This window comes from Cervus canadensis, chromosome 11, assembly GCF_019320065.1.
Source record: "Cervus canadensis isolate Bull #8, Minnesota chromosome 11, ASM1932006v1, whole genome shotgun sequence".
Classification (NCBI taxonomy): domain Eukaryota; kingdom Metazoa; phylum Chordata; class Mammalia; order Artiodactyla; family Cervidae; genus Cervus; species Cervus canadensis.
The window spans coordinates 25,879,853-25,907,744 of record NC_057396.1 but is presented as its reverse complement, the minus strand read 5'-3'; the positions used below and the strand labels follow the sequence as shown (position 1 = coordinate 25,907,744).

At 51.8% G+C, this 27,892-nt stretch overlaps 1 protein-coding gene and 1 long non-coding RNA gene across 3 annotated transcripts in view; one reads left to right on the top strand and one right to left on the bottom strand.

The window, feature by feature from the left end:
* Positions 1 to 24,389, bottom strand: part of LOC122450214 — a 28,527-nt gene extending 4,138 nt beyond the window's left edge. The window contains exon 1 of one of the 2 annotated variants that reach the window (XR_006272082.1): positions 24,280 to 24,389. This is a non-coding gene — a long non-coding RNA (uncharacterized LOC122450214). Of the gene's footprint in view, positions 1 to 2,574; positions 2,662 to 24,279 lie in introns of those variants that run through there. The other variant, XR_006272083.1, reaches the window with a different exon arrangement.
* SCN2B (sodium voltage-gated channel beta subunit 2) lies at positions 1,571 to 18,979 on the top strand. The gene is made up of 4 exons (XM_043482440.1): positions 1,571 to 1,833; positions 10,644 to 10,810; positions 11,122 to 11,332; positions 15,194 to 18,979. Exons 1-4 carry the CDS (start codon positions 1,764 to 1,766, stop codon positions 15,388 to 15,390), a joined length of 645 nt encoding a protein of 214 aa, XP_043338375.1. The 5' UTR covers positions 1,571 to 1,763; the 3' UTR covers positions 15,391 to 18,979.
* Positions 24,390 to 27,892: the final 3,503 nt, after the last annotated feature.

Sequence of the window (27,892 nt, the reverse complement as noted above, 5' to 3'; positions counted from 1 at the left end):
ATTATTAATAGTTCATATAATTATTGAACAACAACAATTATTGTTGTTGTGTTAGTCACTCAATTGTGTCCAACCTTTTGCACCCCCATGGACTGTAGCCCACCAGACTCTTCCGTCCATGGTATTCTGTAGGTGAGAGTACTAGAGCGGTTAGCCATTCCCTTCTCCAGGGGATCTTCTCGACCCAGGGATCGAATCTGGGTCTCCTGCATTGCAGGCAGATTCTTTACTGTCTGAGCCACCAGGGAATTATATTATTAATATATATGTATATATTATATTGTTCCACAGGGAATGGATCTCCAACTGCATTACCCTGGGGTGGAGCATCTGTCTCCTGTTTCACTACCATGTGTAGACTGGACAGCTAGTGGGAAGCTGCTGTGTAACATGGGGGGCTGAACTTGTCCTCTGTGACGACCGGGAGGGGTGGGATGGGAGGAGGGAGGGAGGCTCCAGGGGGAGAGGACGTTTGTATACACTGATTCATGTTGCTGTACGGCAGAAAGCAGCACACCATTGTGAAGAAGTTATACTCCAGTGAAAAAATAAAGAAGAGAGAAGAAATCACTTCTTCCAGCCTTACAACGAGGCAGAGACTTGCTCAGACTTGGTACAGTCAATGCTCTAAGATGCAAGTGGCTCTCTCTTGATTCTTCAGTGGCCCATCACAAGTGCGTGTAGTGGCTGCATGAGAATCTGTGTTCTCCTCAAATGTCTCCTTGGAAGACTGGGTACTACACCCCAAATTCTCTTACAATTTTAGCTTTTTTCCTTCTTCTTCTTTTTTCAAAGGAAGTATTTTCCAACATGCACAACAAAAGAGTGAACATACAGTAAACCTTTGCATCCATCTCTAGTTTCAACAGTCAACAACTACTATGTCTCCTATGTCACCGACCTCCCCCCATAATTTTTTTTCTTGGAATATTTTAAAGCAAATTTCATCTATCCTATCTTTTCAACTATGAACATTCCAGTGTATATAACAGAAAAATGTTAAAGAACATAACCACAATTTTTTTTATTACACTCCCCAAATGAAGTATTCTTTGTTAATGTAATCTAACACCCAGTCCATATTTGTTTTCTCCCCAGTGATCTCAACAATGTCTTTTTACTATTGATTTGATTGAATCAGGATTCCCCAAAAGTTCACATTACATTTGATTATAAGGTCTCTTAGACATTTTTACACCAATCTGCTGTTCTGTTTTCAGTGGAAATGCTAGAAAAATGAGGAAGTTCTTACTTCCTGAAAATCTCCCAGCCTACTTCCTGAACCCATTCCAAGTAAACAAAAATTATCATCTCCTTTTTTGGGTGTTTTTAAATGACAAAAAAGAATTCACCCCGCAGCAGCTTTGAGATAAATGGGTTCCTCAAACAACTTTCAAACCCCAACAATCATTCCAGTGAAGAAGAAAGGCAGGCCATACTTTAGTGCTGCTGTTGGAGGGACTTTTTTCTTTGCAGAAAGACTTTTTTATGCCCTCCCACCTGCTTTTCGAAATCCACCAACCACAAAATTTACTCCATCCACTTTTTTCTCTCTCCCTTCCACACTCCCTCTCTCTTTTTAGCAGCAACATACAAGCCGGCCATATTAGAGAGATGGAAATAAAGCTTCCTTAATGTTGTATGTGTCTTTGAAGTACATCCGTGCATTTTTTTTTTAGCATCTAACCATTCCTCCCTCGTAGCCCTCGGCCCCTCAAATCACCCTCTCCCCTAGCCCACCCGACAAACATCTCAGTCTGAAAATGCACAGAAATGCCTGGCTACCTCGCCCTGCCTTCAGTCTCACGGGGCTCACTCTCTTTTTCTCTTTGGGTAAGTCAGACTGCACATCTGCATGCTCCTGAGGGGTCCAGAAGTGCAGCTGCAACAGGAGGAGGATGGGGGCCGGGGGCAGGAAAGAAGACATTGCTTGTGCTTCCCTTGGTGTCCTTGGGGAGAGAGGTGCTGGGATTGGGGGACTGCATAATGCTGGGGTGATCTGGTCACAGAAACGCTGGGTCAGGGGATCTGAGTGCTCCCTGGAGGTGTCAAGAGAGGTGATTTTTCTGTGGATTTCCCTGAAATGGACCTATGTGTGGGTGGGGGCAGGGGGTAAGTTGATCTGCAGAGCCTCTTCATGGATTTTTGCTTTCAGCTGCTACAGATGATCTGGGACTTAATGTCTGTGAATCTTCAGAATCTGGTGGATTTAGGGTATTGAAAAGAGGATTCGGTGGTGGAGTAGGGGGCAGAAAGTTGAGTCTGGGTCTGGCTTCCTGTAAATCTGTACCACTGATTTGTTGCTGTGTGTGGGGGCGTAGGTGGGAAGCAGGCTTGAGGAATGATCTCTGCACTGGGATGAGAACTGCTGAAGCAGGCACTGATGAAGAAACTCTCCGGCTTGGGCCAGATGGAGTGGAGGAGGGGTCAGGTGAAGGGATCAGGAGAAAAAAAAAAAGCAACTCATGGACTGAGGGTGGTTGTGGCCCTTTAGATCATGTCTCCAAACTGCCCAGCACCGCCCCCACCACCCCCCTTGCAGACTGTCAAGAGATCCAAACGCTAATTTCATACCTGGCCACTCATGGACTTCCTGGTGGGTAGGTGGGCGAGGGAGTTACTTGCAAACCTGCTTTCTAGGTAGTTTCACTCTTGCTTTTGAACTTACTCATTGCTGGCGTAGCAATTGAGGATCCAGTCCAAGGACTGTCAGTGGGAATATTCCCTGTCACAGTCTCTTTCTCACTCCCTCTCTTTAACCCTCTTTCTCTCTCCTTCTCTGGCATGCTGTGCTGGCTATTGGTGGTGCTAGTGGTAAAGAACCCTCCTGCCAATGCAGGAGACATGAGACGCGAGTTCAGTCCCTGGGTGGGGAAGGTCCCCTGGAGGAGGGCATGGCAACCCACTCCAGTATTCTTGCCTGGAGAATCCCATGGGCAGAGGAAGCTGGCAGGCTACAGTCCATGGGGTCACAAAGAGTCAGACATGACTGAAGCGACTTGGCATACATGCTGGTTATTGGGCTGGAGTGCTAAACAGAGACAGCACAGGACCCCTGGCAGCCTGCACGATGAGGCAAACGAGCTTTGCTGAATTATTGGATGTATTAACAGAGCAGGAGTGTTACAGAAGCTCGGGTGGTAGAAAGAGCATGAGCTTTGGATTTCATCTGGGTTTAAAGCCACCTTTGTCATTTACTTCATACTATTGCCAAGTTACTCACCTCTTTCTTGGGTGAACTGAAGAATATCTACTGCCTGGGGTTTTTTGAGTCTGGCACATAGCAGGTGCTCAATGATAGTTAACCTTTATGAATGCTTTTCACATGCCCATGCACTGCGTATCTTGTTTAGTCCTGAGGCAATTGGTAATCATGTGGGGTAGATATGCTGTGATTCTCATGGTACAGATAAGGAAACAGGCACAGATAAGTAACTTGCCCAATAGGGTCACAGGAATAGTTCAAAGGGAGTTGAGATTTGAACCCTTGGTGGTCTGACTTCAGCCCATTCTTAACCACTGAACTCTACTGCCCCCCAATGTTTGAGAAATGGTACTGCTATGCTAAAAATGGGCTTCTCTGTTAGCTCAGCTGGTAAAGAACCAGCCTGCAACGCACTAGACCCTGGTTTGATCCCTGAGTCAGAAAGATCCTGTGGAGAAGGGATAGGCTATCCACTCCAGTGTTCTTGGGCCACCCTGGTGGCTCAGATGGTAAAGAATCCGCCTGCAGTGTGGGAGACCTGAGTTCGATCTGTGGGTTGGGAATATCCCCTGGAGGAGGAAATGGCAACCTACTCCAATATTCTTGCCTGGAAAATCCAATGGACAGAGAAGCCTGGCGGGCTACAGTCCATGGGGTTGCAAAGAGTGAGACACAACTGAGCAACTAAGCACAGCACAGGCTAACAATAATTTGGATTAAAGAATCTTAAGTGCGGGCAAAAAGAGGGGAGCTGGGTGTGTAAGGAGATGGGGAAGCAGGACAGGCAATCTCTTCTGGGAATTAGAGAGAGCTTCCTGTGGGAGGGAGAGCCTTCCCTAAGTGAAGAAAGGGAGGGTGTCTGGGGGACCTGAACCAGGGTGTGGCTCAGGGGAAGATAGAGTCTGGGGTGAAGAAGTCAGGGTGTGGGCTGTGAGGTGGTGGTGGGAGGAAGCTAAAGCTTCTGCAAACCTGGATGGGGGGAGGATGCAAAAGTGAGGCCCTTGAACTTGAACTTGGTTGGTGCTGTGATGAGGCATGCTCTGGCACTCCAAGGCCAAGGAGTCAGGTGGACAAGGAAACTTTGGTGGCTGTAGCAGCAACAGTCCCTGAGATGGGGGGGTGCCACACGTGATAAGGGCGGGGCTATGACAAGGGCTGGGTTTGTGAGGATGACTGTAGAGCTGACAAAGGGGCAGGGGACAACTGGTCAACCTGCGGTACCCATGGCAGAAGCACGTGAGACTTGTCCTCAATTAGAAGCAATCCAACTGATTGATCTTTCCTAGAGTTTCTGTCTAGACCCTTGGCTCTGTAGTCACTGGACTGGTCACCAAAGTCTGGATTATGTTGTCGTCATTGTTTAGTCACTAAATTGTGTCCGACTCTTTTGTGCACACTGTAGCCCACCAGTCTCCTCAGTCTATGAGATTTTCCCAGGCAAGAATACTGGAGTGGGGTGCCATTTCCTTCTCCACTGGATGTTCCCGACCCAGGGATCGAACCTGTGCTTGGGAGGTGGATTCTTTAGCACTGAGCCACCTGGGAAGCCCCTGGGTCATGTTAGGCAAGGCCTAGAAAGTGGAGTCTGGTCCTCACTCAAGCCCACTGTACATGGACAAATGGGGGAAAAGGCCTTCCCTTCCCCCTACAGACTTTATTGAGTGTCCACTGTGTGTCATTCACTGTTCTAGGACCAGGAATGTCAAGATGGATAAGAATCAGCTCCCCAGAGTCTCCTGAGGGATTCGGGAACATAAATAACAATGCCACATCACATGTGCTATGAAACAACAGCAATGGCGATAATAACAGCAGCTAACATTTGGTGAGGCTGACCATGTACCAGGCACTGCCATGAGTTTTATGTTTTAGTATTTAATCCTCACAACAGCCCTAGGAGGTAGGGCCTATTGTTGCCTCCCGTTTTACAGATTAGGAAGCTGAGGTATTGGGAGGTGGACCATCTTGCCTAAGATCAGAGCAGGGTACGAGAGCGCCAGTCTTGGCCACGATACTGCTCTGCCTCCTGGTCTGGAAGGCTGGGGAGAAGGCTCAGGCACTGGGGAAGTGATGCCTTGTTAGCTGGGGGCTGCAGGATAAGCAGGAGGGCTCAGGTGCAGCAGGGTGAATGAGCGTCCCAACCTGGAGCAAAAACTCATGCAAAGGCATGGAGGAGTGGAAGAAGGTGGTGTTTTCAGAAAAGTAAGAACTCTGGAGAAGGGAATGGCAACCCACTCCAGTATTCTTGCCTGAAGCACCCCATGGACAGAGGAGCCCAGGAAGCTACAGTCCACGGGGTCGCAAGAATTGGATGTAACTTAGCGACTAAACCACCACAAGAACTCTGGAGTCACTGGAGTGGAGGAAGTGTGGAGAGCTGGGAGCTGGAAATGAGGCTGGGATGGTAAAGGGCTTGGAAGCCCAGGAGCCTCGACGAGATCCTGAAAGTACCAGGGAGCCAGCGGTGGTTGGGGGTGTGGGGTGATGAGGACAAGGGCTCTCATGGCTGCATGGGGGTGGCCTGGCCTGGGAGGGGAGCCCTGAGGTGATGGGTCTAAATGGTAAGGCAGCCCAGGAGATGGACTGCATGTCACGCTCACCTGGGAGTCAGGGGTAGCAGGAGACCGTGTGCTCCAGAAGAAAGTGAAGTCGCTCAGTCGTGTCTGACTCTTTGCGACCCCATGGACTGTAGCTCACCAGGCTCCTCTGTCCATGGGATTTTCCAGGCAAGAATACTGGACTGGGTTGCCATTTCCTTCTCCAGGGGATCTTCCTGCTCCAGAAGGGTGGGAGGTAATTTCTCTGCTTAGACAAACCTTTTTTTTGTTTTGTTTTAACCAAGAAAAAAAGTAATCTACCTCATAGACTGGAAGGAGGCATGAGGACAATTCTAGTCTCTGTAGGAAAGTGTTTGACAGGTAATGAGCAAATGTTCATGATCTCTGCAAGATGGGCCATTGTATGACATGGGGCCCATGGTGCCCAGATGCGCCTAGGAGAAAATGAGCGGGCCTGGGCCCTGGTAATGTTTTGGAACTAAGCTCAAAAGCCACATCCTTACTCTACCCCTGTTGATCATGTCCTTTCTGTGAGCTGAAATTCAGGAGACCCAGGCTCCAGACCTGGTACCAAATGGGACGACCAGGAAGACGATGGGCTCCCCTTGTATGGTGCACGTGTGCCAAGTTGCATCAGTCATGTCAGACTCTTTGTGATCCTATAGCCCACCAGGCTCCTCTGTCCATGGGATTCTCCAGGCAAGAATGCTGGAGTGGGTAGCCATGCCCTCCTCCAGGGGATCTTCCAAACCCAGGGATCGAACCCACATCTCTTACATCTCCTGCACTGGCAGGGGGGTTCTTTACGACTAGTACCACCTGGGAAGCCCCCTATTGAATGGAAGTTCATTTTAAATAAGACCAATCCCCTCTGGCCAGCCTGGGGGCTGACAGTTATGGCGCAGGACCTGCCTTGCAGACAGCAGGTGGCCTGGTCTCTGGGACCCCTTGGAACAAAACCCACACCCTCACGCAATCTCCACCCCTCAACCCTCTCTGTCTGGAGCCTGGCGGCCTGGGTTCCAATCTAGCTTTGTCACTTACTAGCTGTGAACTTGGGCTATTCATTTAACTTCCTTGTGCTCCATTTCTTCACCTGGAAAGTAGGGGGTGGTCATAGGGTGATATCTGTAGGGTGTTAAAACAGAGCCTGGCACATGGTAAGTGCCTTGTTGTTATTATTATGAAGTCCTTTTGTGGCCTGAGCTGTGGATTCTGCTACTTTCCTGAAGCAGCAGAGTTCATCAGGAGCCCGGAAGTTTCCTCAGAGCTCTGCCTGTGTTGCATGATGATTTACTCATCTTTAAAGGAGCGCCTGGATTGGTGAAAGGACGTCAAGACTTTGCCCTGAGCTGGGATCCTGGGAGACCTCAGGTGGAAGTAGGCTCTGGACAGGGAGTCAGGGACCACGACTCTGGCCCCGGCTTGTCCCTATCCGCTGTGTGTCTTTCTCAGGCCTCCCTTTCCTCGGTGGTAAAATGATGGAGCTGGATCTGTTGTGATACAATTCCTGAGTTTCCCTCTGCAGTTGGGAATTGACGGTTGACCTCTCTGGCCGCTAGAGGGCACACGTGTCCGCCTGGTGCCTCCTGCCGGACGTGCGGTAGAGATGCGGCAGGGACCCGCATTGCACCTCTCTGGCTGCCTCCCTCCTGCGGGCCAGAAAAGGCCCTTCGCTCCCCAGGGTCCCGACCTCCCCGAAGAGTGCTAGCTTCTTCAAGATGGAGGGGGTTCCTGGTAGGGTTCAAGTTCTGTGTGTGGAGTGATGTCGTGGGCTGGGGCGGGACAGAGGCAGGGATGGGTCACCCAGATTCACCCGACCTACTTTCTAATGTCACTTGGAGGCTCCTTTGGCTCAGGAGCCCTGGGAAAGGGCAGACCCTTCCCAGGGAAGGTGCTAGAGAAGCAGGGTGTTCCTAGGATATGAGGTAAGCTCAGGACAAGGCCCTGCCAGGCTCCTTCCCTGCAGATTCCTCCGCCTCTGCAGAGCGGGGGTGGAGATGGCATTTGCCGCACACCTCCTCCTAGCCTGGCACCGAGCTCGGTGCTTTCATAACGCTGTGAGTGGGGAGGTAAGAACTGGGCTTTGTTCTTCTGGGCTCAGCCTCCCCAGTTTATATTCCCCTGACGTGCACCTCAGCACACCTAGCAGCCTGTCCTTGCAGGTGGGGCCGCCTGTCTGCCCCCGCTGTCTACCGTTAGGTCCTGACCTCCGGGGCCAGGGTTTCAGAGCATCCCTTGTTCTTAAGTGCTGCCTACTGGGCCCTGGCCACTCATCCCAAGGGATGAGCTGAGCGGAAGGACTTTGCTATCCCTGCTTCCAGGCTGCAGTGCGGTTGCGTCTGGGGTGGGGCTTCCGCAGCTTGGCACAAAAAACAGCTTCTGCAGAAGGAGTGCCCTGTGCCAAATCCCAGGCCAAGGGGCTGTCCCGAGGGGCCAGGCTCCAAGGCGCCCCTGCCAGAAGAGTGCTCTGGAAGCCCTTCCTTCTATGGGGCAGAATTTGAGGAGAATTTAAGGCTACCTTTTGCTTTATTTTTTAATTTTTGGGGGCCCATGCTGTGCAGCTTGCGGGATCATAAGTTCCCTAACCAGGGGCTGAACCCCCAGCCACCGCAGTGAAGTGCGGGTCCTAAGCACTGGGCCGTCAGGGAATTCCTCTCCCCTTTGGTTTGTATGTTTTGTCTTATTTAATTGTTATAATAACCCCAGCAGGTAGGTATCATCGGTGCATTTTACACAGGAGGTGCCTGAGGCTCAGAAGGTGGAAGAACCTGCCCACGTTCTCCCAGCTGATAGATGGCAGAGCTAGGATTGAACCGTGTCTAGTGGGAACTCTGTGCCTCCTAGCTGCTCCCTGGGCACCCTCTAGTGGCTTCCTATCTTAAGAATGGCAGCCTGGTCCCTGCCTAAGTCTGGGACCTCAGCTCTCTCCACCTGCCCCTTTGATCACCTGCTGGGTTGTGCCCCAGACCCGTGATGCTCATTCCAACCACTGGAACTTTCCTCTGGATGTTCTCCTGCCCCAGATTCCTTCAAAATTTGAAAACTTCTTACTCCCTCACTCGAGTGGGGGGTCACCTACAGGGCACCCCTTGGGGAAGCCTTCCCTGACTTTTGATGTCAAACAGCACCCTGCACCGTATATTATTTACAGCCCTTGCTGTGTATCACTAAAGTTACATTATTATCTTTTCCCTGTTAACATCTGTCCCCCTCCCTAGAATACAAACTCAGTTAGGGCATCTCTGCCTGCTTCCATCACAGCAATAACCCTGGGACTTAGACTGAGTGTCTAGGGGGGCAGAGAAGGTGATTTAGAAATGTTTGGTAAATATTTGGTATATGGGTGAATGGATGATTGATACTTAGTATTACTGTTTCTCCTCTATGTTGCTGTTTAGTCACTCAGTCCTGTCTGACTCTTTGTGACCCCATGAACTGCAGCATGCCAGGCTTCCCTGTCCTTCACTATCTCTCAGTTTGCCCAAACTCATGTCCATTGAATTGATGATGCCAGCCAACTGTCTCATCCTGTCATCCTCTTCTCCTGCCCTCAATCTTTCCCAGCATCAGGGTCTTTTACAATGAGTCAGCTCTTCGCACCACGTGGCCGAAGGAATGAAGCTTCAGCCTCAGCATCGGTCCTTCCAATGACTGTGCAGGGTTGATTTCCTTTAGGATGGACTGGTTTGCTCTGCTTGCTGTCCAAGGGACTCTCAAGAATCTTCTCCAGCACCACAGTTCAAAAGCATCTGTTCTTTGGCACTTAGTTTTCTTTATGGCCCAACTCTCACATCCCTACATGACTACAGGAAAACCATAGCCTTAACTATATGGATCTTTGTGAGTAAAATGATGTCTCTGCTTTTTAATATGCTGTCTAGGTTTGTCATAGCTTTTCTTCCAAGGAGCAAGCTTTTTAAAAAAAAATTTCATGGCTGCAATCACTGTCCACAGTAATTTTGGAGCCCAAGAAAATATTATCTACCACTTTTCATTTTTTTCCCCATATTGTTTCCATGAAGTGATGGGATCATATGCCATGATCTGAGTTTTTTGAATGTTGAATTTTAAGCCAGCTTTTTCACTCTCCTCTTTCACCCTCATCAAGAGGCTCTTTAGTTCCCCTTCATTTTCTGCCATAAGTGTGGTGTCACCTGCATATCTGAAGTTGTTAATACTTCTCACAGCAGTCTTGATTCCAGTTTGATTCATCCAGTCCATTCATCCACTGGCATTTCGCAGTCCAGGCCTGATGTCTCCAAAAGGGACTCCTGTCCTTGTAGACCCATCGGTTGATCCCTTTGAATTGTGCTTGTTCTTCTGTTCAGCTGCCATCCCCACCCTGGGGAAGAGGAGGGAGCTGGGCTGGGCTGAGTGCACAGGCTTTCCTCTGCCCTGGGGTATGCGGACGAGGCCTCTGCATCTGTCCTCCAGGCTGCGTGCCCCCGGAGACACTGCAGCTGCAGCGGGAAGGGCATGGGCTCTGCTGAGATGGTTGGAAGCGGTGGGAAGAAGGGGAAACCTAGGCCAGCACAATGCAGCGCCTTGTCCAAGGTCTTCAGCCATCAGGTGGCCATGACAGTCCTGTGGCATCATGACAGTCCTTGGTGTCTTGACAGCCAGGTAGAGGGAGGGCTTGAGGCCATCTGTCTGTCCCTGGCTTGACGGATGCTTTGATCTCTCTTCACCCCAGCTTTGTCCTGTCCCCCACTTCTCTCCAAGGGCCACATCAGGCACCCCATATGAGTTTTGCCTCCCCACTCCACCCCACCCCCTGACAAATTGCAGCCACAAGGGACTCAGCCAGCTGCCCGAGCTCTGCTCTCCTCCCCGGCAGCGTCAGCCAGAATCCTCACTGGGTGTGACTTTGTCCACAGTGCCACCAGGGAGGAGCATGGAAGTCACAGTACCGAACACCCTCAACGTCCTCAATGGCTCTGATGCCCGCCTGTCCTGCACCTTCAACTCCTGCTACACCGTGAACCACAAACAGTTCTCCCTGAACTGGACTTACCAGGAGTGTAACAACTGCTCCGAGGAGATGGTGAGCCCTGGGATGGTGGTAGGGGATGGGGGAGGAGGCAGGAGCCCCACAGCATGAAGCCCCCCTTTCCCACCACCTGTCCCTGCCTTGGACCAGGACTGCGGCATACCCTGGTGGGGTATACCCTGCTCCCCAGGGCATCGGCAGAGGTGTGTTGTCACACCTGGGTGGCCCTGCGAGGGCGGCAGAGATCTGGAGGTGACTGCCTCCCTTCCAGGTAAAGGGGGGGGGAGGAGGGGGTCCTGCTGTCCTTGCAGCTCCTCACTCATCCAGCCCCCCCCAACCCCGTCCTGTCCTTCGCCCCCACTCAGTTTCTCCAGTTCCGCATGAAGATCATTAACCTGAAGCTGGAGAGGTTCCGAGACCGCGTGGAGTTCTCGGGGAACCCCAGCAAGTATGACGTGTCAGTCACCCTGAGAAAAGTGCAGCTGGAGGATGAGGGCACCTACAACTGCTACATCATGAACCCGCCTGACCGCCACCGCGGCCACGGCAAGATCTATCTGCAGGTCCTCATGGAAGGTGAGAGGCTGCGGGGGGGCCTGCCCGTTCCCAGCCCACTACTCTCCAGCAGGGCTAGTGGGCGCCTTGGGAGAGGCTGTGCCCTCCGGAGGGGTGGGAGTCACAGCGTGTGCTGGGTGGAAGGCATCTGTTCTACTCCTTCCATTCCTTGAGGACTGTGTCTCTGAGAGTCCTGATGATGCTATCCATCATGATCATGACCTTAAGAATCCTGAGAACAGCTTTCATTTATTGTACACTTACTATGTCTCAGTTATAGGTACAGGTACACTCTCTATATGCATTATCTCATTTCGTCTTCATACAACCCTTACTCATCCCCATTTTACAGATGAGAAAACCAAGGCTATGTAAGGTACCTAAGGTCACACAGTAAATAGTACAGCGACTTCCCTGGTGGTTCGTGGTTAAGACTCTGCTCTCCCAGTCCAGAGGGCTTGGGTTCGGTCCCTGGTCAGGAAACTAGATCACACATGCTATAACTAAGACTTTGCATGCTGCCGCTAAAGATCCCACATGCCACAACTAAGGATCCTACATGCAGCAATTGAGATTCGGTGCAAATAAATAATTAATTTAAAAAGAACTTTAAAAAATAGTGTGATCAGACATTGCTATATTTAAAATGGATAACCAGTGAGGACCTACTGTAGAGCCTATGGAACTCTGTTCCATGTTATGTGGCAGCCTGGAAGGGAGGGGAGTTTCAGGGAGAACAGATACATGTCCATGTATGGCTGAGTCCCTTCGATGTTCACATGAAACTGTACAACTGTACAACACTGTTTATCGGCTATGCTCCAATATAGAATAAAAAATTTATAAAACAAATTGGCAAATTTGTTAGTGTTGCCAAAATGTTACTAATTGGTCAAACTGTGAAGAGTATATGGGAGTGCTGCAGCTTTTCTATATTTTACTTTTTAAAAATTAAAATTTTTGTTAAGAGAAGTTTTTAATAAGAGAAATGTTACTCAGTTCAGTTGCTCAGTCATGTCCGACTCTGCGACCCCATGAATCGCAGCATGCCAGGCCTCCCTGTCCATCACCAACTCCTGGATTTCACTCAAACTTATGTCCATCGAGTTGGTGATGCCATCCAGCCATCTCATCCTCTGTCGTTCCCTTCTCCTCCTGCCCCCAATCCCTCCCAGCGTCAGGGTCTTTTCCAGTGAGTCAACTCTTCACATAAGGTGGCCAAAGTATTTGGAGTTTCAGCTTCAGCATCAGTCCTTCCAATGAACATCCAGGACTGATCTCCTTTAGGATGGATTGGTTGGATCCCTTGCAGTCCAAGGGACTCTCAAGAGTCTTCTCCAACACCACACTTCAAAAGCATCAATTTTTCAGCCCTCAGCTTTCTTCACAGTCCAACTCTCAGATCCATACATGACCAATGGAAAAACCATAGCCTTGACTAGACAGACCTTTGTTGGCAATGTAATGTCTCTGCTTTTTAATATGCTATCTAGGTTGGTCATAACTTTCCTTCCAAGGACTAAGCGTCTTTTAATTTCATGGCTGCAATCACCATCTGCAGTGATTTTGGAGCCCCCCAAAATAAAAAATGACACTGTTTCCACTGTTTCCCCGTCTATTTCCTATGAAGTGACGGGACCAGATGCCATGATCTTAGTTTTATGAATGTGGAGCTTTAAGCTAACTTTTTCACTCTCCTCTTTCACTTTCATCAAGAGGCTTTTTAGTTCCTCTTCACTTTCTGCCATAAGGGTGGTGTCATCTGCATATCTGAGGTTATTGATATTTCTCCCAGCAATCTTGATTCCAGCTTCTGCTTCTTCCAGCCCAGCGTTTCTCATGATGTACTCTGCACATAAGTTAAACAAGCAGGGTGACAATATATAGCCTTGACATACTCCTTTTCCTATTTGGAACCAGTCTATTGGTCCATGTCCAGTTCTAACTGTTGCTTCTTGACCTGCATATAGGATTCTCAAGAGGCAGGTCAGGTGGTTTGGTATTCCGATCTCTTTCAGAATTTTCCACAGTTTATTGTGATCCACACAGTCAAAGGCTTTGGCATAGTCAATAAAGCAGAAGTAGATGTTTTTCTGGGACTCTCTTGCTTTTTCAACGATCCAGAAGATGTTGGCAATTTGATCTCTGGTTCCTCTGCCTTTTCTAAAACCAGCTTGAACATCTGGAAGTTCACGGTTCACATATTGCTGAAGCCTGGCTTGGAGAATTTTGAGCATTACTTTACTAGCATGTGAGATCAGTGCAATTGTGCGGTAGTTTGAGCATTCTTTGGCATTGCCTTTCTTTGGGATTGGAATGAAAACTGACCTTTTCCAGTCCTGTGGCCACTGCTGAGTTTTCCAAATTTGCTGGCATATTGAGTGCAGCACTTTCACAGCATTATCTTTTAGGATTTGAAATAGCTCAACTGGAATTCCATCACCTCCACTAGCTTTGTTTGTAGTGACGCTTTCTAAGGCCCACCTGACTTCACATCCCAGGATGTCTGGTTCTAGGTGAGTGATCACACCATCGTGATTATCTGGGTCATGAAGATCTTTTTTTGTACAGTCCTTCTGTGTATTCTTGCCACCTCTTCTTAATATCTTCTGCTTCTATTAGGTCCATACCATTTCTGTCCTTTATCGAACCCATCTTTGCATGAAATGTTCCCTTGGTATCTCTAATTTTCTTCAAGAGATCTCTAGTCTTTCCCATTCTGTTGTTTTCCTCTAGTTCTTTGCTTTGATTGCTGAGGAAGGCTTTCTTATGTTTCCTTGCTATTCTTTGAAACTCTGCATTCAAATGGGAATATCTTTCCTTTTCTCCTTTGCTTTTTGCTTCTCTTCTTTTCACAGCTATTTGTAACGCCTCCTCAGACAACCATTGTGCCTTTTTGCATTTCTTTTCCATGGGGATGGTCTTGATCCCTGTCTCCTGTACAATGTCATGAACCTCCATCCATAGTTCATCAGGCACTCTGTCTATCAGATCTAGTCCCTTAAATCTATTTCTCACTTCCACTGTATAGTCATAAGGGATTTGATTTAGGTCATACCTGAATGGTATAGTGGTTTTCCCCACTTTCTTCAATTTAAGTCTGAATTTGGCAATAAGGAGTTCATGATCTGAGCCACAGTCAGCTCCCAGTCTTGTTTTTGCTGACTGTATAGCGCTTCTCCATCTTTGGCTGCAAAGAATATAATCAGTCTGATTTCGGTGTTGACCATCTGGTGATGTCCATGTGTAGAGTATTCTCTTGTGTTGTTGGAAGAGGGTGTTTGCTATGACCAGTGTGTTCTCTTGGCAAAACTCTATTAGCCTTTGTCCTGCTTCATTCCGTACTCCAAGGCTAAATTTGCCTGTTACTCCAGGTGTTTCTTGACTTCCTACTTTTGAATTTCCTGGTGGCTCAGCTGGTAAAGAATCCGCCTGCAATGCAGGAGACCTGGGTTCGATCCCTGGGTTGGGAAGATCCCCTGGAGAAGGGAAAGGCTACCCACTCCAGTGTTCTAGCCTGGAGATTTCCATGGAGTGTATAGTCCATGAGGTCGCAAAGAAGTGTTATTAAAGAAGTGTTAAAAAAAAAAAAAAAAAAAAAGGAAAAACCGTACAATCGGGACTCAGATTGGGTCCATTGGCCTCAAAGCCCATCCTCTTGGATACAGTATGGGGCCGCCCACCCCTGGGGATTTCAGGTGCCCTGGGATTATGGGGTGGGCGGGGCGCTGAGAGGTTGGGTTGATTTTTGGCTTTGCCTAGCTTTCCCAGAGGAGAGCGAAGTCAGGACCACCCGCGCGCGCTGCAGGGAGCAGGGGCCAGCGGGCGGGGCTCCCTTCTCCAGCCCTAGCGCTCAGCGGGTCTGTCTCCGCTCTTCTCCAGAGCCCCCCGAGCGCGATTCCACGGTGGCCGTGATCGTGGGCGCCTCCGTCGGAGGCTTTCTGGCTGTGGTCATCTTGGTGCTGATGGTGGTGAAGTGCGTGAGGAGGAAAAAAGAGCAGAAGCTGAGCACGGACGACCTGAAGACGGAGGAGGAGGGCAAGACCGACGGGGAGGGCAACGCGGACGACGCCAAGTAACGGCGGGCGGCCCGCGGCCCCCGCCCGCGCGCGCTCCCGCCCTCCCGCCCGCCCTCTCTCGGTGTGCCTCCCGCGAGCTCGGACCCAGGGCCCGCCGGGGGCCTCCTCCTGAGCCCCTCCTCCCTGTCCCCTGCACCAAGAGCGACCCACCTCTCTGTGACTTGAGAAACCTGCCGGGCGTCTGGGAAGTGTGGGCCCTGGGTGGGGGGCGGGGGGAAGGAGAAGCGGGGTGAAAACTGCCGGCCCCTGAGAGGAGGCAGGAGGCCTGCGGGAGGGGCGCGGAGAGAGGGCAGGCGCCCGCTGTGCAGCCTGCCCAGGGCGTGGGCTGATCTGGCGGTGGCTTCAGGGGGGCCTGAAGGTGGGACAGGGCCCTGGGGCTGCCCCTCCGAGGCGGCGGGCGCGAGGCCCCGGGCGGCCTCGTCACGGGGGTCGTGACGGCTTCCTGGAACTTGGGGGCTTGTTGAAGGAAACCTGTGCGTTTCCTGGGTGTGGAAGGAACGGGAGCCGGGGCTGGAGGCAGCCAGAGACAAGCCTTGGCCGGCAGAGCTCTACTCCTCGCCCTTCCCCCCCTCGTTTGCTTCCACAGACGCCCCGGGGCTCCACTGGCTGCCAAGCGAGAGAAAAGTACTGCTGAGCGAGGCCGTGGGGCCGGGGTCGCGTCTGTCTGCTGGTGGCCCCTTTTCACCACAGTTACCCACTAACAGGAGATGAAGTTCAAAGTTAGCGGAGACAGACAAGGGGCTGGGGGCTCTGTTGTGGCATGGAGTTCCCGGTCAACTGCCTTCTCGCCCAGGGTGGCGGCTCTCACGGGGCCAGGAGCCGCCTCTGGTGTGGAGAGGAGGAGGGAGCGGGTGGGAGCCACGTCGGAGGAGCTGGTGTGCAGAGCGGAGGGCTTCTGCTCAAACATTCCCCGTGACCCTCAGCAGGGTTTCATCTGGCTTTTGGCCCCGAGGGAAGCCTCTGAGACCCTGTGGCCATGTCACATCTGGAGCCATGTTACACCCTCCCCCGCCTGGACGATTTCTCTCTGTGGAGAGAGCAGAGTAGCATTTGTGGGGAGCCAACTTTCACTGCCATTTTACTCACACGGAGAGGGAATTGCTTAAACCTCAGGAGAGGATGAAAGAGAGAAACTGCCTTGGAAGGCCCTCGGAGATCAACTAGCCTAGTCACTCATACTACAGACCAAGAGACTGAGGGTCAGAGTCACAGAAACCAGGGGCCCTGCTTCTCCTTGGGTTTCTCAGTTTCCAGTTTGAATCAACAGAGCTACAGTTTGTGGAAGAGATGAGGAGAGGGAGTCGGGCTCCTCCAGCCCCGCTCACCTCTTGGGAGCCCAGCCCTCCGGCTGTGACTGAGGCTGGGAAGGGGTGATGGCAGTGGGAGGGCAGAGCTGGCGGAATGCCCCACCCTGCCCCAGACGGACCCTCTGCAGTGCTTCCCAATCTTTCTCAGAGCTCAGGCCCTGCTCAGGTTCAGGGAGTCAGTGCCCAGGACCCCAGAACCCGAGTCTGGGTAAATGGGGTGGAGACAGGACTCCAGCAGCCTCTAGGACCATTCTCTGCCTCTGCCCAGCAAAGGGGAGAGAGCAATAGAATATGGACGATTCACTTTAATTCACTTCAACTCATCATCCATTTATTGAGCATCTCCTATGTGCCAGGCACTGGGCCAGGTGCTGGGGATGTACACAAAGCCATAACAGAGCTGGGAACCGCTAGGTCAGCACTGTGGGGAACCAAGATTTTTTTTTTTTTTTTTTGGTGCATCTAATTCCACCTCTGCAGCTACTGCTTCCAGGGCTGGGGTAGGAGAAGAAGGAAGAGATTCCAGAATCTGGGCCCTGGGAAGGGAAGAAAGGAAGGAAAAAGGGAGGATACAATAGGGAAGAGGGTGAGAGGCCAGGCGGAGTGCGCACAGAGCGGGGGATGGGCCACAGCCTGAGAGCTCCAAGGTGGGATGAGTCCGGCTCATTTGGAAATCCTAAGTCATCAGTACCTAACTGCCAATCAACACACTGCCAATGGGGGGTGGGCTAAGCCCCCAGGATGCCTGGGGTGGCTGGACATTGCCCATCCTTGAAGCCAACCAGCCGAGAGGGGAGAGGTGGGTGGTGGGCACCTTGATCTCCAGCCGAGATCAAGGGTGGTTGTAATAACATGTCTGCCCCTTGCAGATTTCGCTTTTTTGGGCAACTTCTTAAGTGCTCTCCTCTTCCAGGATGAGGAAGGATCTGTGCAGATGCTGGGAATTCTTCTTTTTCATAACATTTAGGGGAATTATTTGCAAGATTCCCTAGGTTTATTCTAAGAAATTCTACTCTCTATAAAAGAAGCCTGAGACTTTCAGGTTCCTTCCTTTCTCTGCCCTGACCTGGAGGGTCCTAGGGAGAGCAGTGCCTCTCCAGGGGCCTCAGACACCCGAGCTGATGGGGAGGGACCAGGAACCACCTTTGTCCCAGGTGCCCATCTTCATATGCTCTTTCTTCCCAAGCCTCTTAAGAGTCTCTTCCAGAGGCCTCATGGAGCTACCTCCCCCAAGGCAATGAGGTTGGGAACAAAACGGGGCTTCTGTGAGTAGAGGTGGGAGACCGGTGAGATGTCCCCTCGGCATCCTGCTTTCTAGTGTGTACCTCCTCCTGCACCATGGGGCTCAAGCCCTACTTCTGGCTGTACATTCCCATCACTGCACTCCGCTGGTTTTCTCAACTGCTCCTGCCTCTCCTGCTCTCTCGGAACCCCCTACCTGTCTCTTTCTCCTAATTAAGGGTCCCTGTAAAGAGAGATGGGCTGGCCAACCCATGGGATTTAGCTTATGAAGAACAGAGCACACTTTTTCAGGACTGAAATGCCTTGAGGTGCCTTGGAACTGGTTTTGGAAATAGCTGTCTGCCCCCTGGCTCCGGGCTAATCACAGTTTATTCTCAATTTATAAAAAGGAGAAGCTGGATCCATATTTCTCCTTGTGAATCTCCTTGGTGAGGCCGGGCTGGTAAGTATTTGCAAGGTCAGGTTAAGCAGATGGACAAATGAAAATACTGGCTAGGTCCAAAAAAGATAGTCCCAGGCCATAGGAATGGCTTGATGCAATTGGAACAGGTGATGAATCAAGAGATTTTTCTTCCTATCTGTGTCTTAAGGATAGACAGCCTGTGTCTTTTGCTGTGCCTCTTGCTGATGTTGTCCTTTATTGAAGCTTGCTGATGCATTTGTACATAGTCTATATATAGGTAGAGATATATTATATATACAAATATAGGACATCTCACTACATCCACCCCAAAAGTTACATTGGGTTGGGGCGGAAAACAATCATTTCTCAATGTTTTGAGTTGATTCACCAAAGGCAAATTATGGAATGTTCTCATGGCTGTTTGTGCACTTGGAGGGGAAAACACAGCTACTCATGCATTTTCTAGGACTGATGTGCTATGTGGTGATGGAAGAGGTGGTGGGGAGAGAAACTCAGGTTGTCCTCTGTGACCCAACCGCTGTGAGGCGTCTGCTTTTGGGAGCAGACTGAGTTTCTTCCGCAGTGTGTCTCCTTGCTTGGATGTATTGGCTGCAATAAACAGACGGTCTCCCCTGAACCTCCCTCGAGTGTGACTTTTTTCAGGGGGTGGGGCAAGTTGAAGCAGTGCCAGGACCGTCACGGGGCCCCTGTTACTCCTTTCCTGGTGACGTCACTGACGCTGCCAGGTCCCCATCAAGGATGAGGTCGTTCTGCTCCCCTTTTGTTGTCAGATGTTTCCTCTTTTCCCCTCGTGGCCTTCCCAGAATCCTGGCAGACTCCATCCACCTTGAAAGCACCCTGGGGACAGGGTGGCTAAACACCCACTTCTTGGAGGGCTCTTGGTTATTTCTGGATGACAACAACACTTCAAGCCCCCAAGGCTGACTGTCATGCCGGTGCTGTCTACTCTTTCTGAGGATGGATGGGCCATCCTTCCTGCTCCCTGTTGCTAAGCTGCATCTGACTAGGCAGACATCTCTTTCATCTGCTTCAGGCTCAAGGAAAATAAGACAACAGCTGGTGCAGAGTCTGCCCTCATGCAACTTCACGGATGAGGGTGGCTGCGGGGAGGAATCAGGTTGCTCATGTCCCACCTGCGAACTGCTGTATCCTAGTGATGCATTGATAAGTCAGCCCTCAATTTAGGACCGAAAGCAACCGCCTGGCCCAGGGGTTCTGCTTCCCCTAGACACATACAGTCTTTTTCTCTCTTGCCTCCTGTTATTATGTTTCTCTTTGCATTTTTCTCTCTCTTACGCACAGACACACACAGACACACACAACCCCTTGCCTAGGAAGCTTACCAAATAAGAAAAGCCTCAACTTTCTGAATGTCAAGGGAATGCTGAAGTGGTTGGTTCCTGTTTTTTTCTTGGTTTCTTTCTCATTTCTGCCTGCTCCCCGGTAATCCAGAGACCTTCACCAGTGGTGAGTGGTCAGATGCATTTTAGAATATTCCAGGAGGATCCTAACACTCATAGTCCTAATGCTGGCAGCTGCTCCCCAAGAAAGAAGCCAGACAGAAGGTGACAGCCTTAAGCAGAGGTGTCTGGTATTTGATAGAACTGAAGCTACCTTAGTTTAAAAGGATGTCTGTCCTTGGAGACCCTGAGTCCTTCCAAGGACCTGATGTTAGACAGGATGCTTCTTTACCTAACAGGGAAACTGACGCAGGTGACGTGGACTCAGGAGTAGAAGGTGCTAGGGTTCTGGCTGGTTCCTTCTGGGTGGACACAGCATCTAACTCAGCCCAGGGCTTTTCCACCAGAGCCTTGGAGGACACCTCAGAGCTGGGCCTGGCTTGTGGGAGTCTTCCCTTGTGGCTCAGCTGTAAAGAACCCGCCCACCAATGCAGGAGTGTGTTTGATCCCTGGGTCGGGAAGATCCTCTGGAAGGGGAAATGGCAACCCACTCCAGTGTTCTTGCCTGGAAAATCCCATGGACAGAGAGCCTGGTGGGCTACAGTCCATGAGGTCACAAGGAGTTGGACATGACTTAGAGACTAAACAGTAACAACTGGCTTCTGGGAGGGCTGGGTTTGGCTCAGGTGTCTGCCCTAAATTGATGTTTTGGGCCCTGGGGGGAGGTTTGTTTCTGATTGCTGAAGGCACTGCTGTGTCAGGCAAAGGCTAGCTCCCACCCGGGTGTTCAGAATTGCTCACCAGCCTCCCGTGGCCCCAAGCCGAGGAGCCTCCCCATCCCCACTGTTCCTTGGCTTCCCACCGGAGCCTCCGTGTGGCTCAGGCCATCAGCCTGCCCACAGCCAGTTGCCATGGAACAGGAGTCTATGTGCTGGGCCTGAGTCTCTAGGACCGGTTTCAGAGGCCAGAAGAATGGCAGAGGTGGGGAGGGAGTAGATCTTTATATCAGACGGGTCCTAGGGACTACTTGACCAAGTCTCCTGATTATCCTGAAGGGGAAACTGAGGACCAGATTGGGGAAGTGACTTGCTTAAGGCCACTTGATGAGTCTAGGACAATCCAGGGTCTCCCAGCAGGCTCCAGGCCGCCTGTTCTTCCCACAGCCCACACCTCATCTGGGCCTGGCGCTTGGCACAGCTCCGCACAGCAGCCCACACTGGCCCAGGCGCCTGCCTGCCCCTCCCCAGAGGGCTTGAATTGCACAAGAGGCCCCATGCTTCTTGTCAGTGTGCAGTTTTTAAAGCTGAGGTTCAAGAAGGGCAGGTAATTCTCCCAAAGTCACACAGTAGGCTATTGACAGAGCTTGGCTTTAGTTGCCTTTCTGGGTCTTCTTCTACACCCCAGTAGAGTGACTTTCCTCAGGCTGGTGTGTGTCCAGTCCCTCTTAGACCGCTTGTCTTCCTTCCATCTTGCAGGGTGGGGGTGGTATCTAGAAACCTTTAGGTGAGAGGAAGCAGGAGCAGGGCCTGGTGAAATGTGGGCTGGGCAGCCGGATGGAGGAGCATGGGCCCCCACTAGGTCTCCTGCCCTCCTCCTCCTTTGGCATTTCGGGGCCTCAGAAGGTCCATGCTGGCTGGGCTCTGCAGGCATGCTTCTCAGATGCCCTAGTGGCGTTGTCCTGCACAGACCTCACCCTGATGCCTGCCAGTTTCTAGTCACTCCTGCCTGCTACGATGCTGATGTGCAAGGCTCCAACCACCTTTTAGCCCAGGCTCCAGTCACCCAGTGATTGAGGGTCCCAGAGGGTGATGGGGAAGGAAGCTCATCTTAGAACTAGATCCTGGCATCTTGACACGGCACATAAACTTGTGCCAAAACAGGTTAGTCTAGCCTCGAACCCTGCTCCTCTGTGGGGCCAAGGACGTCTCTGTCTAGGAAAGAGAGAAAGACTGTGGGATGGAGGTGGTGGGACTGGATGAGTTGAATGCTTCCACTAGGCTAGTAGTGGGAAGCCTCACAAAGCAGCTTCTTTTCTCTGGCCATCATGACCTTGAGGGTCCATGAGGTGCTAGAGAAGGGGGGCAAGTGGACACTGGATGCTCTGCTTCCGTGGGAGGGACTTTCCCTTTTGCCTTATTGGCAAATCACCTTTGTCCTGACCGTAGCTGCCTCTGCTTCTCAGCCGTGACAAATTCCCTGTGAACAGGTGGCGTGAGGACTAAGAACTGTTTGCCTCAACAGATTGAGAGCCCCCTGTGGGCAAATGGACAAATGAAGAGGGTGCGTTCCGCTCGCAGGAGAAATGTACGTCACAGCTGACGGCCAAAAGTGGTCAGGGCTGTGGCCCCAGGGGAGAGGGATTAGCCTTGTCCTGTTCTGTCCCAGGGTGAAACATTAGAGCTGGTGGACAGAGGTGGGTACAGATCTAGCGTAAGTCAGAGCTGTGCAGAGGGTTGAGTTTCTTTCAGGTAATGAGATCGCCACCCCGGAAGGTCTTCAAGCCTAGCTTGGGGGTGTTGTCCAGAAGATGCATATATTAGGGCATACTTTTAGATGCTGTCTAAACTTACTGGCAATTACCCTCTGCCACTGTCATCTTAGGATTCAAATGACAAATGTGGGATTAACTCTTGCTTGGCTGAAGATGAACAGGACACATGCAAGGGCAAATTCCTGTCTGGCTGCTGTGTTCCTCAGTCACGCTCTACCCCAGGCTGCCTCTGCATCCTTCTACCCGCCTGCCCTGGTCATCTTTACTTGACTTAGCAATGGTGGGGAGAGGGCAGGTGGCAAACCCCTATTCACAGTGTGAAATAGGCTGGGAGAGGGTGGAAATTTGGAGCTAGGAAGCCTCAGGAGCTTCCTTCCAAAGATCACACCAAGCCTAACTTGCATGCTTGGTCCTCCAGCAGGGGCAGAGTATCCCCTGTCCTTCAAGCAAAACTGCAGAAAATGGTAACCATCCTTTCCACCGCCTCCCTTTGTCCTCCCAACTTTGCTGAAGTCTTCAGCCTCCCCATCCTTGTCTCATAGCATGCTCAAATGCATACCATGTGGGCTCTCACAGGAGCTGATGCTGTTGGGAAGGACTGTGGGCATGGGTGGGTTCAGGCATGCATGCTCAGTCACTCCAACTCTTTGCGACCCTATGGACTGTAGCCCATCAGGCTCCTCTGTCCAAGGGATTCTCCAGGCAGGAATACTGGAGTGGGTTGCCATGACCTCTTCCAAGGGATCTTCCCAACCCAGGGATCAAACCTGCATGTCTCCTGCATTACAGGCGGATTCTTTACCACTGAGCCACTGGAGAAGCCAGGGTGGGTTCATATCCAGCCTCAGAGGGCTTGGAAGGTGGGGCCAGGTTGGTTGGGGGGATGAGTGACAGTTGGCTAGGCTAATAAGGATGATCACTTTGTACTGAGTATCTACTCTGTGCCTGGCCCTGAGCTCAGCATTCTGTGTGCATCAGCTGACTTTATCCTCAGGACAACTCCCCCAGTATGCATTATTTTCTCACTTTTACAGATAAAGAGATCAAGGTTCTGTTATACTAAGTATGCATACACTCAAGGTGACACAGCTAGAAAATACTAGCAAAGAATTCAAACCCAGGGTGGAGTGATGCCAAAGCCATCACATCAGACTATGTGAAAGGGCAGTGGACCAGCCTCTTGCAACCCAGAGGCCTAGGAGTGGGTGGGGGAAGGGTGACTCGGAGCCAATCTCAAAATGACCGTGGACAACAAGAGGTGGGCAAAAGTGTTTGGAAGCAGAGGCAAAGCCTTCCCACTGGGCCCCAAACATCCCACCCTGCCTGGCCTGGCCCTTGACCCCACAGCTCTGTGCAAACAGCTCTGGCCTTTGCCAGCCACCCTCTCCTCTCTTGGTTTCTGAAAACCTATAAAAACTCTTCTTCACTTGCTGACCAGTTTCTATCACTACCCCACCTCCTCTGCCTGTGTCTCACTCCAACTTCCCCAGGTGACCCTTCACTCCGGGCAGACGCTCCCCTACTGCCATGCTGCTTCCCTTCCTCTCGGCCAAATCCTGACCTTCTGCCCCTGTCATAGCTCCTCTCCTACTCCACGTCCTCCCTCTCCCCTCACTTTACAAGATCCACTGCTCCTGCACTAAGATGTTCATAGCGGATGGGACCAGAACATCCAGGGAGGCTTGCCTGGTGCTCTGTTCCATTTTATGCTTCTGGCTTGGTCAATCTGTCCCAGTGCCCAGCTCAGCGGCAGGACCGGGTCTAGGGTTCTGGGAGGACATCTGGCCATTCAGTTGACAAGGCAGTCCCCTTGCGATCAATGACCACCTTCCCGATGCCTCCGACCCCCAGCCCTCCAGAGGCCCCATCCTCCCTTGATGGGAAGGCAGTGAGGAGGCATGGTAACCCATGAAGCAGAGAGGTAAACACAGCTCTGGGGTGCCGGGCAGGATGGCAGAGACCCTGCTGTGGGGCTTCACACCCCACCCCAAAGTGGCCCAGAATAAAGGGATGCCCAGGACTCACCCCATCTCTGAGTTGCAGTGAGGGAAGCAGAGCCTGGTCCTGGAAGGGGGCACACACCCCTCTCCAGCTTAGGACAGTCCGGTGAGCATCTCTCTGGTCAGGATATTTCAGCTTCCTCCTCTCTCTGCCCTCCTCCTCCCAATGAGCTCATCTGTCTGGGGCTCCCCACCCCCCACCCCTTTGCCTGAGAGGATGTTTGGAAAGAACCTGGCAGAAAACAGAAAAAGAGGAAGGGAGGGATGGAGGAGGTGGCTGCCTACCTGCCAGTACCCAGAACCCTTAGAAAGTGGAGATGCCTGAGGAGGGTTCAGGAGGTGTTTATCTCCACCCCAACTCAGATGCCTGGTGGGCTGGGGAACAGCAGGCAAGGTGGCCAGTACTGGTTCCTTGCTGGACTGCTGAGCCCGTGCCTGCGGGTTGGTTAGGTACACGCTGTCGGGTTAACCCCCTCAGCACCTGCCAATCTTCAGCCTATGCTGAGACTGTGGCTGGGGCAAGCAGGCACCGGGCTGGGGGTGGGGGCAGGAATGGTGAGTGCGGGTGGGCAGCGAATAGACCGAGGTACACTAGAAAGACGTTCCCAAACGTCTGTCCAGGTCACATCCGCACAACCCCAGCCCCAGGGGCAGAAGGATTGGGGGGCGTTCAGCTTGAAGTTCATGCAGAGCTTCCTGGCTCCTGCAGTCCCGCGGTCCTGACGTTGGGGCTCTGTTTATAACCGGGTTATAAGCTCTGGGGTGTTGATGCAAGTGGCCCAAGGTTGGTGGGAGAGGCTGTGAGGTGGGGGGCTTGGGGGGCTCCCTGCAGAGCCCCTCGTCCTCTGCCTCTAAGAGCCGAGTCAGCAGGGTTGCCCTCCAGCCCCGTTACCTGCAGTGCCCGGACAGGAGCCGCGAGGGCTTGTGGGGGAGCGGGGGAGGCAGGCGGCAGGCAAGGGCGAGAGGGGAGCGGGTGGGGGGGCGCGGCTCCCTGCCAGGCTCTCCTTACTTAGAAGGAACTCCTCTTAAAATAGCTCTGGAGACCTCACCAGATCTCTCCCTTCCTCCCCTGCCGGGGTCTTGGCTCGCTTTCTGAGAACCGATAGGGGATGGAATCTTCCATCACCCCCCCAATGCCACTCCTCTAATACCCGCCCCCCCCGCCGCCCCGCCACAGCGTGGAAGGTGGGACTGCGCCCAGGGGTGCGCGCCTTCCCGGGTAAGAGCATCTCCCTGGAAGGCTGTGAGCCAGAGCTCTGCCCCCATTCCTGCCCGGGCCACGTCCCCACCACACTCTGACACTCTGACCCTCATCTCCTGCTTGCGCCCCTTCCTAGCGCCCATCTTGCTCCCGGAAAGGCCGGGGGTGGAGGCCCAGCGCCGGAACCGAGAGGCTCGCCTGTCTCAGAGAGGGCTGTTGGACTAACTGCTTCAAAGAACCGCTTGAACCCTCCCTCGTCCCACCCCCACCCCCTAGGAAAAAAAAAATCCTTTCCCCTTAAATCTAGGCCCTATCTCCTCCCACCTGATAACAGCTCCCTGACAGCTCCTTGGCCCAGCGCCCAATCCCTCTATGCCTCCTTGAAAACTTGCTCTTCAGGGTGTTTCTGAGCCAGACCGCCCAAGACCCTAGTGTGCAGGAGCCCACCCTCAGGAATCCAGCCTGCTGGGTGCAGCTGGGGGCTGTGTCCCAACTGCCATCCCTCCATCAAGGGACTTCCAACAGGAGGAGGAGGAGGAGGAGGAGGAAAAAGAGCCAAGGTACCTGCCCATCCCCCTCCCCGAACGCAGACTGGGGCTCTTGAGTTGGATGAAGGGGGTTTATGTCAGGGAGGGCTCCGCAAAGAAGTAGTTTTCTAAAGGTTGTACAGAGGAGTTCTGACCTTTGTTTGCCCTCTCCCCTGGCATCCCTGGATGGATCAATCGATGGACTAGGGTTTTGAGAATTTTTGAGGAAAGTGCTCTTTAAATGTAGAATTCCTTTAGCCGCTAATGCATCTCTCAAACACTTTTTCTGACCAGTTGTGGAGCCCTCCTGATGTTCTTTAGAGGAGAGCTGGGGGTGTGGAGGGAGGGAATCAAATAATGGGGTAGGTTCTAATTCTGACTTGAGGAATCACTTTCTCTGTGACCTTGGCCCACACATCTTACCTCTCTGAGCCTGTTTTTTCATTTGGGAGGCATATGGGTTTCCTAAACACCCTTCTGGCTCTAAGAATTGGTGAGCAGAGATGCAGCTGAGAAGGTGGAGGGCATGGAGGAAACTGGCACATTTTCGGGTCACCAGGATCTAGAGCTACCCAGGGAGCTCTGTCCCCTCCCATCCCCCTTCTCTGGGCAGGGGTCACGTTCCCTTCCCTTTGGCTTACCTCCTGACTCACCCCAGGCTCCAGCTCCTGAGAAACATGACCTCTGCTGTAAAAATAAATTGAGCAGCGTCGATGCCTGGCCCTGTGGATCTAGTGTCTGGGACCTCCTGGCAAAGGACGGGGTGAACGTGCAAACTTGGAGACAGAAAGAGGCTTAGACTTTTTAGGGACCCAGACCTCTTTGAGAATAGCAAGAACTAAAATGTACTGGGAGCTGACCCTATGCCTAGAACTCTATTAGCACTTTTACATGTGATAATATCTCATCCAGGTCTTCCCTGGTGGCTCAGTGGTAAAGAATCCACCTGCCAAGCAGGAGATGCAGGTTCAATCCCTGGGTCAGGAAGATCCCTAGAGGAGGAAATGGCAACCCACTCCAGTATTCTTGCCTGGGAAACCCTGGACAGAGGAGCCTGGTGGGCTATAGTCCATGGGGTTGCAGAACAGTCAGTCACAACTTAGAGACTAAAGGATAAACAACAACATCTCATCCAGTCTCCATAGGTCTACATCTGATGTCTGTGATGCTTGGGGTGAGCACACAAATGGAAATTACATATATGTCTAAATATAAGTTACCGATCAAGATAACAAAGTGTGAAAACTTACCTATTATCTTCTGTCTCTGATGGATTTTTCTTAGTCTTAATTTTAAGGCCAGGCCCCAAAGCCATTCCCTGGCCCACTCTTCCCTGATCCTTGGAGGACAGGGTCTCTGATGCGTGCCTGGATGTCAGGTTCCACCTGCATGTCAAATTCCATCCACTCCCACCCTCTGCAAACAGCTGCCCTTTGCCCTCTCCCCAGGCCTGTGGGTACACATTCTGCAGGGGCACCTCCTGAGAGGATGGGCCCAGGGAAGAGGCCTGCTCAGAATTAGGTCATTTGAACAGAGAATTCCATGATCCCAGATGTCTGGAGCATGGTCTAGAAGATGAAGTGTATGGTTACCCTTCCCTCCTGTTCCAGGAACCACTTTTCCAGTGAGGAGGAGGGTGTGTGATCAAAGGAGGGCCAGAGTGAGACCCTCCAAACTCAGTAGCCCAGGGCTGAGGCCCCTGTTGCCCAGGTATAAGGGTGGCATTGCCCTTAACAATTTCATGAGGTAAATATCATCACTTTCGTCATATTACAGATGAGGCTTCTGCAGAAGATTGTATAACTTGCTCAAGGTCATCCAACAATAAACGCTGGAGCTGGGACTTGATTCCCCAGTGTCTAACTCCAGAGCCACTGTACCACTATCACAGCTATACCGAATCTTTCTCC

Coding starts and splice junctions, on each gene's coding strand:
- SCN2B (XM_043482440.1), top strand. CDS start 1,764: ATGCACAGAAATGCCTGGCTACCTCGCCCTGCCTTCAGTCTCACGGGG. Junction 1,834..10,643: donor CACTCTCTTTTTCTCTTTGG/GTAAGTCAGACT, acceptor CTTTGTCCACAG/TGCCACCAGGGAGGAGCATG. Junction 11,333..15,193: donor TCTGCAGGTCCTCATGGAAG/GTGAGAGGCTGC, acceptor GCTCTTCTCCAG/AGCCCCCCGAGCGCGATTCC.